The sequence below is a fragment of the Ceratotherium simum genome, chromosome 24, assembly GCF_057802395.1.
Source record: "Ceratotherium simum simum isolate JZ-2026a chromosome 24, ASM5780239v1, whole genome shotgun sequence".
NCBI lineage: Eukaryota > Metazoa > Chordata > Mammalia > Perissodactyla > Rhinocerotidae > Ceratotherium > Ceratotherium simum.
This window is the reverse complement of record NC_141923.1, coordinates 42,864,980-42,880,296: the sequence shown is the minus strand read 5'-3', so window position 1 is coordinate 42,880,296 and position 15,317 is coordinate 42,864,980. Positions and strand designations below refer to the sequence as shown.

General features: G+C 38.5%; 1 protein-coding gene across 1 annotated transcript in view; it reads left to right on the top strand.

Annotated features, from left to right (window-relative positions):
- Positions 1-3,964: 3,964 nt before the first annotated feature.
- The window catches only part of LOC147913940 (potassium channel, subfamily K, member 16-like), a 29,853-nt gene continuing 18,500 nt past the window's right edge, over positions 3,965-15,317 (top strand). The window contains exons 1-3 of the mRNA XM_087447776.1: positions 3,965-3,968; positions 5,836-6,032; positions 13,836-13,950. Of these exons, the coding sequence (XP_087303902.1) occupies positions 3,965-3,968; positions 5,836-6,032; positions 13,836-13,950 (316 nt within the window). The remainder of the gene's footprint in view (positions 3,969-5,835; positions 6,033-13,835; positions 13,951-15,317) is intronic.

The window sequence follows — 15,317 nt, the reverse complement described above, 5'->3', positions numbered from 1 at the left end:
AGGTCCTGTAAACTCTGTAGGCTTAGAAACTTGGCTTTGTTTTTAGCTGTTGTTTGTTCAGTCTCCCTCTCAGCCACTTGCAAGAGCTCCATTTCCACCCAGTAAAAGCCAATGGTCCTGCGCCGGCCTCGTGGCTTAGTGGTTAAGTGTGCTTGCTCCGCTACTGGCGGCCCAGGTTCGGATTCTGGGCGCGCACCAACGCACCGCTTCTCCAGCCATGCTGAGGCCACGTCCCACATGCAGCAACTAGAAGGATGTGCAGCTATGACATACAACTATCTACTGGGGCTTTGGGGGGGAAAAAAAAGGAGGAGGATTGGCAATAGATGTTAGCTCAGAGCCGGTCTTCCTCAGCAAAAAGAGGAGGATTAGCATGGATGTTAGCTCAGGGCTGATCTTCCTCACACACACACACACACACAAAAAAAGCGATGGTCCTTCTGAGAGCATCCGGCTGGCTGTTGGAGTCTTGAGCCAGGTAGTGATGAATTATAGCTACTCTTGACAATGTACATTTTCTCAACTCTTAGCCTTGAAATATGTTGAAACTTATAACTCTTTAAACAAACATTAAGTGAAAGTAATATTTTTGTTACCTGGTATATGTTCATTTTAAAAGTTAGGAAATACAGATAAGTATGAAGAAAAAGAAAAACCATTTCAATGTTATTACCTGAAAATAAATTCCATGAACATATTGTGATTGGTCCTTTGGGTTTTATGTTTTTGTGTGTGGATGTGCACTTTTATTCATTGTTTTAACATTCAACAGGTGTCTATCGTGTGCTGGCCACGCCCTAGGAACTAGGTGTAGGGAACATTGCCCTGAAAAAATAAGTCCCTCCCTTCATGGACCTTACATTCCGGTATCTTTCATAAAAGATGGAATTATTCCACACCTGCAATTTTAAAACCTGCTTTTTATCAATTTAAAATATACATTGCATGTATTTTCATGCTAAATATAGACCTATGCAGTGATTTTAAACGATTGTTTAATAGTTCAGCATTTGAATGCTGCATAATTTTTTTATCAGATTCCATAATTATAAACAGATAGTTTCCATTGTTTCTTGCTATTACTGTATAAATAACTTTTTTGAGGAATTTTGTATGTACATTGACATATAAACAAATGGGCACATTTATTCAATTACATCCGTAACATAAACTTCATACTCCAGTGTTTGAGCCCTAGATCATAGACCTTTCTCCAAGTCAATATGTAGATCTACTTTATCATTATCTTTATATTTCCTTGTATGGGTAGTCTGGTATTAAAAAGCAGCTCCCAACTGACTCTTTTTATAAACAGTGAAGCAATAAACATTCTTGTGCATGTACTCAGGCACTTTATATGAATATTCATTCCTTTATTTAATTAAATTTTAAAATTGAAATACATGCTTGGCATAAAAATGATAAGTAGAGAAGTGTATTACATGAAAAGTGTAAGCTCTATCCTATCCTTTCTCCCCACCCCTGCTCAACTTCTTGGAGGTAAACCACAGATGTTCTCGTGCATTTATTTCTCTTGTGAATTTTCTCCACATATCCTATATGCACCAAGTGATGCTTTTGATCACAGCATCCATGTGTCTCTCCTTTGCAACCGCACCCCAAATTTTAGTAGTACCCTATCTTCCCCCATTAAATCTGCTCCAGCTACTCTGGCTTCCTTGTTCCTTACACGTGTTAAAACAAGTTAAAAATATTCCAGCTTCTGGGCCCTTGAATTTACCACTGCCACTGCCTGGAAAGCTTATCCCCGGATTCCCATAGCTCCCTCCTTAATCCTTTAGGTCTTTGACCAAATTTATCTTGTCAGTGAGGTATTCCCTAATCCCCCATGTAGAATGGCAGTCCCCAGCCTCGCACCTCCACCTCCCTTCCTGGTTCTGCTCTCCTCCAGGGCACGCTTCATCGCCTGACATGCCATAGGTCCTACCCTTTCCTTTGTTGATTATTTGAATCCCCCACTAGGATGTATGCTCCATGAGAGCAGGAATTTTTGTCTATTTTGTCCACTGTTGTATCCTCAGTGCCAGAACTCTTATTAACATATAATAAATAGGTGCTCAGCTAGTATTTATTTAATAAATGAATGAATAGGAGTGAAGGGCACATGTAAGTTTGGGGCTTTTGAGATATTAGTTTGAATCTCAGCTTATTCAGGTCACAATAGCCGTGTGATTTTGGACAAATTTCTTAATTTATCTAGGCTTCAGTTCTTCATCTGTAAAACAGAGGGATTAAAATTAATTACTTTATAGGGTGCTGTGATGATTCAGAGGTTCTAACATGAGTGTTTAGAACAGTACCCAGCACACAGTGAGCACTCAGCAAAGCTTTTTCTTCTCCTCCTCCTCCTCCTCCTCCTCCTCCTTCTCCTTCTTCCTCCTTCTCCTTCTTCCTCCCACCCCGCTTCCTCCTCCGCCTCTTCTTGTTACTATTTTGAAGGAAAAGGCATAACCTTGTTATTTTCTTTCCCAGAGTTCCAATGTGTTGCTTAGCACACAAAGCATCCGGGAGCTTCTATCTGCCACGGGCTGGCTCACGCTGCCCTTCAGTGTGTCCTAGCGTTACAACACAGGCAACGCTGCTCATTCAAAAAGCCCCCGCTGCTTCGCTCCGCCAGGGTGACCTGGCACCAGCACACGTGTTTGAATACAGGGCACTGTAACCTCCGGCTACATCGTCTGGGACAGCCACGGGTGTTGGTCCAAGTTTACAGTCACTCCTGTTCACAAAAGCCTGGAACCTGGGACAGCTCCAACGTTTCCCTGAGTATTTGGGGGCCACACTCTTGGTTCATACACTCAAAATAGCTGTCTCATTCCTAGTTCATAGCAGCCAAGGATAAATTAGTGGAGAAAGAATTCTATTTGTTTCCTTGAGATTCAGGGGAAGAGAAAATGACCCATTCATATTTCTCACAGACTGATTTCCAAGAACTTCTGGCCAAGACTCCAGCTCCAAGTGTGTTCATTACCACAGTTTCCATTCACTCAACAAACATTTAAAAGAAAGTAAACTCTAGATATTAGCATGGCACCATCAAATGTCCCATGAAGATTCTTTCTGCCTAAAGACAATTATTAAACCTAGTCATAAAAGTTATTTATTGAGAATTTATCTTGTGTCAGGCAGTCTACACAGGAACTCAAATCCAAAATGATAACAATATGAAGGGATGGTGCAAGCTACATTACAGATAAGAAAACAGAGATTCAGAGAAGTCAGCTACCCAAGGTTGCAGACTAGACAGTGACTGAGCCAGAACTGAAACCCAGTGCTGCCAAACTCTGAAGACTATGATTTCTGTAATTGTTTGTATTGTCTCTGGATATTATAATCTAGAAGAGAAAATATAAAGCTTGTTAATAGTACCGGTTATATGGAAATTATTCAATTGCATCCAAGAAGCATTTATTGAGGAGGTAAAGCCCTGTCAGGTGTTCAAAGGAGGTATAACAACTGGAATAAGGTCGAGTCTATCTATACCTTTTCTGGGGGATTATGACCAAATATTACAGGCAAATGCTATAATTGGGTTAACAGCAGAGAACCTTATTTCTGATTGGAGAGGATCCGAGAGGGTTTCACGGATGGTGTAGGCACCCAAGTCTAGAAGGCCGAGGAGCATTGCCGCTGGTGAAGAAGGATGGGAAGAACACGGCTAAGGCGCTGAGGCCTGACATAGCTCCGAGCAGGAGTCTGAAGGGACAAGAACTGACGCAGCAAGTAGTTGGAAGGGACAAATACAGAGAGGTTCCCCGACCACAGGGTGAGAGTCACATCACTGCCAGGAAGGGGGTCAGCGAACGGCTGACAGAGTAGGGTGGGTTGCGCTGAATGAGATCACAGCAAAAATGTATTAGATTAGAGGGATTTGGGTGCAGAATGACTGCGAATCACAGGCTGAAGGAGCTGGGCAACAGCCAATTGGAGGGATGTGGTCATAATGGGTGAGTGACTGTGTGTAGAACTAGCCACCCCCAAGGTTCCAGGTGGAACTGTGCAGTGACGGTGAGATCATTTAGACAGACTCAAAATGTCCTTTATCGGCCAACTAACCCGTAGTTTTGAACTGCAAAACCTTCAATCTAGCGGTAGGATTACTTCGAAGTGGCTTCACTAGAGTGGGGGCCTGGTCTTTGGTGACAGGGATGGTGGGGAGCAGTCTTGGCTTGGTGGTTGACTACTGGAGAATACACCCCCAAATGTGATAGTGTTCATGAAAAGTTTCAAATCTTCCCAGTGTAGTGTTTTACCCCGAAAAATCAATGAAAGCACTCTTGCAAAATGTGGCCAAATCAGAGGCATTTGTTTTGATTCCTCTACTAACTAGTGGTCCCTGAAAGTATTTTTTTTCTTTTTTAATTGAGATATAATTGACATAAAACATTGTATTAGTTTTGGGTGTGTATATAATGATTTGATTGCTCCCTAGTCACAGTGTTTTATTGAAGCCAGGGAGACCTAAGGAAGACTCTCTGGAGGTTTAACTCAGATGTCTTCATTTTAGTCACAGTATTTATTGTTAGTTTAAACATGGGATGGAAGATAATAAAAGTGTATTATTATTTTGGTAGAAACTGAAAGTAAAATGGCTGCCTACTGCACTGTTTTATTGTTATTCTGAATTATTTACATGTAGTAAGATTAAATTTACTATTTGACACTGGATAACATTTAATTGTAAAATATTTTATTAGGCTGCATTTTGGTTATTTTAAGCATATTAGTTTTAAAATGTGCTTGTTCTTGTAACTATTTCTTACAGTTTTGAATATCACATACAAAACATATAACCATGTACTTTCACTTTAAAAATCCTACTGGGAAGGAAAGTTCACCCAAGTGATGAGGGTCAGCGCTCCTGAGATTCGCCCTGTTCTCTAGAGTGGGAGAGGCTGTGAGGAGCCAGAGTTGAGTGGACAGAGCTGCTACTTCACACAATGTCATTGTCACACACAGAGGTTTCACCTTTCTGAGTATTAGAATCTGGCCTCCTCAAGACAAGAGTCTCCTTTATCTTGCCAGCAATTATGCTGCTCCTTTCTGCCTCATGCTTGCAGGGTGGAGAGGCAGAGGAATGGGGGGCAGAGGAATGGGGAGGCAGAGTAGCTCCTCCTCCTCCTCCTGCTAACACTACTGCTGCCATCACTCCTGCTGCTACAAACACTACCATTTCCTTGACTACCAGCAAGATTTGTTGGGCGTTTCCTATTTGCTAGACCTCATTCTAAGGATGTAAATCTATTAACTCATTTACTGTTTTATAATAACCCTATTAAGTAGCTATCGTTAGCTCCATTTCACAGATGAAGCATTTGAAACATGGCAAGAATACATAACTGGCCTGAGTTCATACCACTAGTAGCTGGTATGGTGTGAATGGTCTCAATCCATTTTATCAGACAGTTACAGCACTAACATCATACTCTGAAAAATAGTCACTGGACGTACTCTAAAGCGTTAACTCCATAATGAAATTTCCTCTAAGGAAACTGAGTGAGTAACTGAGTCATTTGGCTAACTTTGACCCTGCAATATTTCCCTATTTCACAAAACAGCACAATTCGTCATTTTTTAAAAATAAGGAAGCTTATAGTCAGGAGCAAAGTAGAGTTAAATTTCTGCTTCCATGACTATTTAGGAATTGGTCGCTTTTGTATAGTTGTTTAAACATAGGTTAATAAATAAGAGAGAGTTCACATTCCATATCTGGGAATTTCGTTTTGCTTTGTTGTGTTGGGTTGCCTTTAAGAGGACATTAAATTTTGCATGAAAGTGATTTGAATTATCTGACCCTCATTCCACTCTATAAAGAGGAGACAAACACCAAAATCCGGAAAGGCATACTATTGCTTGCCTATATATCATACCTTTCTCTTGGGGCAATGATATTTCGAGCCTTGGAGAAAGACTTTGAGGTACAGAGGCGACAACTGGCAGTTAATACGAAAATCGATTTTCTGAAAAATCGTTCTAATATGACTCAAGAAGATGTCGAACTCTTTGTGCAGGTAAGAGATGAAGGTATGGTTATTTTCAGAGTCATGACACTGCTGTCTATGCAGAGAAGCTGTTTAATGTGAAAATTCTTTGAAATAACTTCCTTCATTGAGACTAAATATAGTTTACCAAAACAGGGCATTTTGTTTTAGCTATGAATCAGACAGGGAGGACTAAAGTAGAAATAAGGAAATCATTTAGACTAGGAAGAAAAAGGAAGGCAGCAGATGATAAGAAGATGGAAGGAGGTGAAAGTCAGAGAAGGGACAAATTACAACCCAATCACTAGATGTGTATAAAAACTGAAAATATTCTGACTGAAGTGACCCTTTTCATTATTCCATGTGAAATTCAGAAAGATGTTCTGAAAAGGAGATAAGAATTTGGGAGGAAATATGGCTTATTTCCCTTGTACTTTTTCCAGGAATTGTCATGCTCTAAGTTCTGGACACATTGTCCTTAAATTTTTTCTTGTGATATCTTTTGCGGTAGAGAAAATTTAATTTTAATATAGTCATTCTTATTATTCTTTTCCTTTAGGGTTTGTACAACTTACCCAGTCATTTCCAACTTTGATGTTATAAAAACATTTTCTTAAACTTTGTTCTAAAAGTTTTTTAATTTTTCTTTTTTACATTTAAATCGTTAATCCATCTAGATTGTGTGTGTATGTATGTATGCACGTAAGTATACGTGTTAAGTAGAGTCTAATTTTATATATTTTTCCATATAGAGAGCCCATTGTTCTAGAACAATTTATCAATTAATTCATTATTTCTCCATTAATTTTTAGTGTTAGCTCTGTCAATTTATCAATTAATTCATTATTTCTCCATTAATTTTTAGTGTTATCTCTTAGTGTTCTCATATGTACATAAATTTTTTTGGGGGGGGGCTAGATTCTGTTCCATTCTGTTTGAATTACAACAGCCTTGCAATAACTGAATGAACTTTCCTACTCTTTTGTATGAGTTTCAAGATCAGATTGTCAAATTCCATAACATATTCTGCTGGGGTTTTGGTTGAAACTCCTTTGAACTTGGGGAGAATTATTATGTAATGATATTGAGCATTCTTGAACACAGCATGGAATCATTTAGTATATGGAAACCTTATAATACATAGTCTTTTGTGGCTGGCTTCTTCCACTTCGCATGAGTTTTTGACATTCAGCTATGGTATTGCATTTATCAGTATGTCATTTCTTTTTATTGCTGAGTAATATTCTATTGTAGAGCTATACCAAAATTTGTTTATCCATTCCCATTGATGAGCTTTGAGCTGTCTTCAGGTTTTGTCTATCATAAACAAAGCTGCTACAAATATTTTTTATATAAGTCTTTGTGAGGAAACATATTTTTATTTATTTATTTTTGATAAATGCCATGGGAGTGGAACTGCCATGTGAAATAGTATGTGTAACTCTGTAAGAAACTACCCAACAGACTGGTTCTCCAGAGAGGGTGTGTCATTTGACACTCCCATCAAGAATACGTCAGAGTTCTACATCCCCACCAACATTTGATGTTGTAAGGTTTTTCGTTTTAACCCATCTAATGATACTTCACTGTGATTTTAATTTGCACTTCCCTAATGACTAATCATGTTGAGCATTTTTATGAGCTTATTGGCCATTTTTATATCATCTCTTGTGAATTGTCTGTTCAAAACTTTTGCCTATTTTTTTCATTTGTTTTCTTAATGCAGAATTGTAAGTGTTCTTTATATATTCTGGAGAAAAGTACTTTGTCAGGCATATGTATTGCCAATATTTTCTCCTAAACTGTGGATTGAGTTTCATTTTATTCATGGTTTCTTTTGAAGAGAATTTTATTTCTTATAAATTCCAGTTTGCATTTTTTTTTATCTTATGGATTGTGCATTTTGTGTTCTAAGAAATTTTGTGTTCTTCAACTAAACCGACGTCACAGAGATTTCTAGAAGTTTTATAATTTAGCTTTTATAGTTATTTATACGATACATTTCAAGTTAATTTTGGTGAATTGTGTGAGAGAAGCATCAAGATTTGTTGTTGTTATTTTTAATACACATATCCTGTTGTTTCGGAATCATTAGTTGTAAAGACTGTCTTTTGGGGGCCAGCCTGGTGATATGGCAGTTAAGTTCACACACTCTGCTTTAGCCCCCCGGGGTTCACAGGTTGGGATCTCAGGCACAGACCTGTGCACCACTTATCAAGCCATGCTGTGGTGGCATCCCACATATAAAGTAGAGGAAGATGGGCACAGATGTTAGCCCAGGGCCAATCTTCCTCAGCAAAAAGAGGAGGATTGGCAACAAATGGTAGCTCAAGGCTAATCTTCCTCACCAAAAAGGAAAAAAAAAGACTATCTTTTTTTTCATGGAATTACCATGGCAACTTTCTCCAAAGTCAATTGACCAGGTTCCAGTTATGGGTAAGGTGGAGTAACCACACTGCGCTCTTTCTCTCCACTGACTGTAACTACGAAACCTGGAAAGAGTATATGGATCAAGTATTTGAGGAATCTGTAAAGTAAATAGTAGCCGCAATGAAGAGGAAGAACACAGGAACTTGAAGTACTGAACTGGCAGTGAGTTAAGCATTCCCCCCCCACCCCGTGTCCCCCAGCCTGATCTTAATGCAGCTGGAAACGCAGATGTGAACAAGTCAGACAGCTCTAGGAGACACCCTCTAGTTCTGGCTCCAGAACTAGACACCCTCTAGTTCCATTTCCAGGAGCAGCAAATGGAACTCCTAATCCTCAGAAACAGTGTGGAAATCCTCCCTTTTATTTCTTTTCTTTGTTGTCTTGCACGCCAGTTCCCAGGCGATCTTTTGGTGGTGGCAGCAGCAGCAGTGGCAGCAATGGAAACCCACGAGAGGCAAAATTCTGAGAGGGGAAACTCGGCCTCTATTTTCTGAAGCTGTGGTTTCAAGGCTAGGACCAAACTCTTTTACTGTTATTCCTTCTCTCTCTGTCCTTTTATCACTTGGCCCCCATGTTGCAATCAGAGGAGAAGTTGGTTTCTGGCTGAAAGACCAAAAAGAGGAGACCCCAGGAACAAGAAAGTAATGAGGAGATCACAGAGAGGGAACTGTTTGGGAGAGTAACCCTATAAAATTGCTTAAGATCTCCTGGGCTCACGCCTGACCTGCTCATGCATGGATCTGATCCTAATTTTCACATCAAAGACTTTGAGAACTGAACTAGTGGGTAGACCTGAATCTAGCTCTCAGACTGACCTCTGAGCAACGGACGTGTGGCACAGGTCCGAAGGATACTGCAGGGGCTGTGAGAGCTGAACTGACATTGGAACCACAGCCCGCAAGATGTGAGTTGGAACGTGTAGTCTGAATCTAAACAGGTTGATTGCCTGCTAAAGTCAAAATATCAACATTCTCCAAAGGATTTAAATAAGACTCAAAGTCTCATAACATAGGATTCAAAATGTAGAAGGCAATCTGAAAGTACTCAGCATGTAAAGAACCACAAAAATCTGGTGATGAATCCTCTCAGGTTGTGTTTGTCTGAAAAAGCTTTTGTTTTGCCTTTTTCAAAAGGACATGTTCATTGGGTATGTAATTCCATTTTGGCAGTTTAAAAATGCTGTTCCATAGTCTTCTGGTTTGCATTGCTTATAACAGGAAGCCTGCTGTTATTCTTTCACTTGTTGCTCTTTACGTACTGTCTTTTTTGCCTCTGGTTACATTTTAGATCACTGGTTTTTAGTAATGTGATTACGATGTGTATGTTTTGTGTGTGTGTAAGTATGCATTTATCCTGCTTATGACTCACTGAGTTTCATGTAACTGTGGGTTTATAGTTTCCATCAAATTTGAAAATTTTCAATCATTCTTCTGTCCCCCGCTCTGCCCCCTTTCTCCCAATACACATACTTGATATCTGATTTTTTCAGTCTGTTGTTTTTCTCTGTGAGCTTCAGTTTGGATAAAATCTACTGCTATACCTTTAAGTTTATTAATCTTTTCTTCTGCTGATAATCCCCTCTAGTGAAATACTCTTTTTTGGATATTGTATTTTTTATTTCTAGAATTTCCATTTGGTTACTTTTTTTGGTCACCTAAATATTCCATTTCTTTCCTCATTATGTTAATGCTTCCTTTTATCTTGGAGCATATTTATAATAGCCCTTCCAAGCTCCTTGTCTGCTAATTCCATCATTTTAATGGAATTGTTATTTATGGGTCTGCTTCTCTTCACTGATTTTTCTCCTGGTAATGAGTTACATTTTCCTGCTTCTTTGTATGTCTGTTAATTTTTAAAAATTGGATAATGGACATTGTGAATTGTTTGGGGGTGCTTGGTTTTATTGTATTCCATTAAATTCCTTGAAGTTCCTCTAAGAGGCAATTAAGTAAGTTTCTTAAACATTACTTTAATCCTTTCAAGATTTGTTTTAAGCTCCTTTCACAGTTCAAGTAGCATTTTTTCTGGGGCTAATTTTACCGCACTTCTCAGTTACAGCCTTTTCGGGTTCTCTACTGAATGTTGTGAACATGCAAATGAGGCTTCTTCACACTTGCTGAGAAAACTCAGGTAGTTCCTAACCTGGGGTGAGCTCTGGGAATCGTTCAGTTTACAGGCCACAGTAATTTTTCCCAATATATTAGTTAGTTGTTGCTGCGTAACAACATTACCACAAACCTAGGAGGTTAAAACACACTTATTATCTCAGTTTCTGTAGGTCAGGAGTCTGAGCACATCTTCACTGGGTCTCTGCTAGACTGCAGTCAACTGCCAGACAGGGCTGTGGTCTCATCTGAGGCTCAACTGAGGAAAACTCCACTTGCAACCTCTTGTGGCTTTTAGCAGCATTCAGTTCCTTCAGGCTGTCAGACCAAGGACCCGGGTTTCACACTGACTGTCTGCTGGAGGCTCCTCTCAGGTCCCTGCTGCAAGGCCCTTTCTTTGGCGTTTCACAACATGGCAGCTTCCTTCTTCGAAGCCAGCAAGGGAGAGAGGCTCTAGCAAGATCAGCACAGTAGTCTTATATACCCTAATCGCATACATGGAATCACGTAGCGCCTGTTATCTTTGACATATTCATAGCCACAAGTGTGGCTAGAGATAAGTCACAGATCCCACCCACACTCAGAGAGAGGGAGTCACAGAAGGGCATGAACTCCAGACCATGGGGGCCACTTTGAGACTCTGTCTGCCACACTCAGGAAGTTGTTTTTGACCAGCCTTCTAAAGCTTCACCCTTTTCACAAGCAGGAAGTCATTCAGCCAAAGACTCAGAGACCTCTGTGCAGGGTTCTGTAATTCTTTCTCTGTGTAGCTTCCTCCTCTACAGAGCCCTGCCCACAAATTGTAGCCACCTCAGCTTCCCCAAACTCCACTCTGTCTCCTCAACTCAGCAAAATCCCCATCCTCTCTTTGGGGGTCCCCCTCCCTACACCCCAGTCTAGAAATCACCTCCAAACAGCTGGGGTGATGGTGGTACTCACTTCATTCAATTGCCTTCTCTCAGTGATTACAGTTCTGCATTTTGTCTTGTCCACTGTCTAGAAATATTGTCTCCTATGTTTTGTCCAGTTTTCTAGTTGTTTTACTAAGGAGGATAATTTGGGACTGTGTTACTCCATCATCACTGGGAGCAGCAATCCACCTCTTGGAGTATTTTACCTCGGATTACTGTCACCCCTGCTCTCTCTAATATGTCATCTAAGAGTGTTTTGTTCAATCTTATTTTTTAAACTTGCATATGTATTATTATACAGTTATTTTTTGTTTTCATTTACCCAAATTTTATTGAGTTTTTTATTCACTATTTCTTCATCTCAGAGTTTCTTTCAGGAATCATTTTCCTTCTTGTGAAATATATCTTTAAGAAATTTCTCTCAGGAGAGTCTGCTAGTGAGAACACTCTTTTGTGTTTATTTTGTTTTGGTCTAAAAATATATTCATCTCATCATATTTCTTGAAACATTCTTTAGCAGAGTATGCAATACTAGTTTGACTATTGTTTTCTTTCAGAACGTGAGAGACATTATTCCATTATTTTGTGGCTCCTTCAGCTGCTTTTAAGAAGTTTCCATCAATCTAATTGCCTATCCTTTGTAGGTAACTTATCTTTTCTCTCTGGCATCAGAGATCTTCTCTGATTTTATGAACTTCTCTTGGTCGCTGTTGTTTTGCTGTTTTTATTCAACAGTGTAGATGTGACTTTTGTTTTTATTTTGCTTAGGGTTTGCTTCTTGAGTCTTCATATTTGTTTCTCTTATCAACTCTAGGAAATGCTGAGCCACTAATTCTTTAAAAATGAACACTATGGTTGACCTATTATTTCTATCCTCTGTATCTCTGAATCCTTCTTTTATTTTCTCCATTATTTTGCCTTTTTAGCTGTATTTTGAGTAATTCATTTAAATATATCTTTTATTTACTTATTTTCTCTGACTCCGTTGTATGTGATGTTTTGAATTTTTAATTTCAATGATTATATTTTTTCTTTCTAAAAGTTCTGTTTTATCCTCTTTAAATTTGTGTGGTCTTTCTTGTTAATATTATATTCCTACATGTCTCTAATACCTTTTATTTAGTTAAACATTTTAAACATATTTTATATTCTCTGTCCAATTACTTCAATATTTGAAGTCTTTAGGATCTTACTTCTGCTGTTAAATTGCTCTGTGACTCTCAGAGTGACATTCTTACTTGCTTTTTAATTAGAATACCATCAAGCATGAAGCTGCTGGGGTTTGTTACAGTTACTGTATATCAAATTAAAGCATTTTGTTTCTATTTCTAACACAAAATATTTCTCTAAAATTATTATTTCATTTTAGCTGTTTTTGTACTTATTGATATGGTTAATATATGAGTTTTCATCTTTATTACGTTTTTAATGATTTCCTATTGTTAGACATTTATTGCATTCCTTTAGTTATAATGTATTCTTTTATAATTCTGCTGGATTTGATTTAATAATATTTTATTTAGAATTTGGGAATCTATATTTATAGGAACTCGATAATTTCCTTCCTTCCTTCCATTCTCATACCTGTGCTAATCATGTCCGCTTTAGCATATATTAGTGTCAGATTCATTCTAGCCCTCTGTAAAGAATCAGGAAGCATAGAAAAAAGCCTTTTAATCATTTTGCTCATTGTACCACTTTCCATTCCCATTTTCCCTTCCTCCCGACTCTGTATCTGCAGTTTCTCAGGGCTGTTTAGGGAATAAAGACATTCACATCTCGAATAGGTCATTACTTTTGCTGTTTAGATTGTGACGTTATTTGGCTGAAATTCTTTCATTAACAGAATTCTATGTATTTTAGACTTTCCAGAAATTGCTGGCCCTCTTGTTAACTCCTTTCTTATTTTCCAATGATGTGATAAAATTACTGTGTTCTTATATCTTTTTTCCCTGTATCTCTCATGATTTCAGTTTGCTTAAACTGAAGTCTCTCTGCAGCTATCTTTGACCCAGATTTGCTAAATTTTTGAACATAATTGAACTTTATTAACATTCTAATCATTGTGCTAAATCTAAACACATCACAAATCACTGGAAATCACAAATTTCCTCAAAAAATATTGTTATAGTCACATATCCAACCCACATACAACTTCTAAAAGGGTTGAAACCACTAAAACAAATGAGGTGCTCCATTATAAGTTATCACCATACGCATTTCTGTTTCACCCGATCCTAAGGAAAATTTCCGATTTGACCCAATTAAATGTGGGTTTTGGTTTTAATCCAACTAAATGGAACTAATTTTCTTTAGTATTCTACTTGAAGAAATATAAATTAGACAACCTCAGACTTTGTTTCTGTTTTTTCTATTTTAATTTGTAGACGATGACTTCTCTCATATTATCAGGAATACCTCTCATAGGAAATAAGACTAATGCTCTCCTTTGGACTTTTGGAAACTCTTTTATAACTTCTTTAATCATCTTATCCACAATAGGTAGGTATTGTGCTTTTTTTTCCAGTTAGGAAGTTAAATATTTTATAAATGTTTTGCATAAGGTACTGTCTACATACTGTCCATATTTTTATGTGGTATCTTAGGTTTAATGAAATAAAGTAGTTAGTTTAAGGGGCAGCAGACCTTCTGGAACTAAGTCCACCAAGATAAAGGAGGGAAGCTGGCAATATTCTTGGCTCTCTGTGAAAAGGACAATTTTTCTCTTTCCCTACACTTGGGTCCCTTAAAATCTTGGCTTGAGAATACGGTCTCTGAACCAGGAAGAGTGTGGAGTAAGAAAACCTGTTCCCCCACTACATTTCAACAAAAAGTGTTTCAAATCTAGAAAAATGTCCCCAAATAAGTCAAGTGGGACTGAATTCTCTTCTTCCACTCCCCAAAAAGCGGCGTCACTAACTCTTAGGCACAAAAGGGCCCATGACTGAGGTAAAAAAAAAAAATTTAGAATAAGGAGCTCCCAAAACAGGTAGGTTGTAGCTGCAGAAAAGCATGTAATGTTACCATAGAGGACGATAAAAAAGAAGAAACTGGAATGTGAAATGATGAAGACATGAAGGAGAGAGTGAGAAAATGATAGGGGGGGAAACACCCTCACGGTCCAATACCAGGAATCAAGAATTTACAAAGAAAATTTAAAAAGAGGTTTAAGAATATTGTTTAGAAGTACAAAGGCCAACGTAGAAGAATGAAAAGTAGCAATATAAAGTAAATACCAAACATGGAGAGGAGGAGGAAGAAGGTGGTTATAGGAGTTGAATCCCTATCTTCCCTATCAAAAATACAACATAAAATTGGTAAATCAACAAATGGCTGTATAACCATGTACATCCGTCTAACCAGCAGGGTAGCCCTGGGCAGGAGTTGTGCCCTGGGGTAGAGACTGACCTCTTCTATCTCTGTGTCAGTCGCTGGTGATACTAGCACTTTCTGGTTTGAGGTGGGCAAACCTCCAGATGAGGCAGCTCCATTGGGCTAAGGACAGTTCTCAAGAGAAGGAGGCGACTGCCTCAGCAGCCAATACTCCTGGCGCCTGGGGGTGGGTGACCAGAGGGGTCAAGGCAATCTGAGTGAGGGCCCAAGAGCATAAACTGCAGCATGCATTCTTAAAATTAGTCAATTCCTAAAGTAAGTGCTCTTAACGTTTTATTTAATTGCAGGAGTAGAATGTGCTAAATGTAGGGAAAACTCAGAAAACAGAAAAACACAATTTTTAAACAATTAACCATAATCTCACCACTCCACACACAATAACTGTTAACCTTTTGTCATAAAAGTTCTTCATATATGTAATGTCATTAAGCAGTTCTGGACTTCTTTCTCAGAGCAATATGTCGTTAGTATCTTTC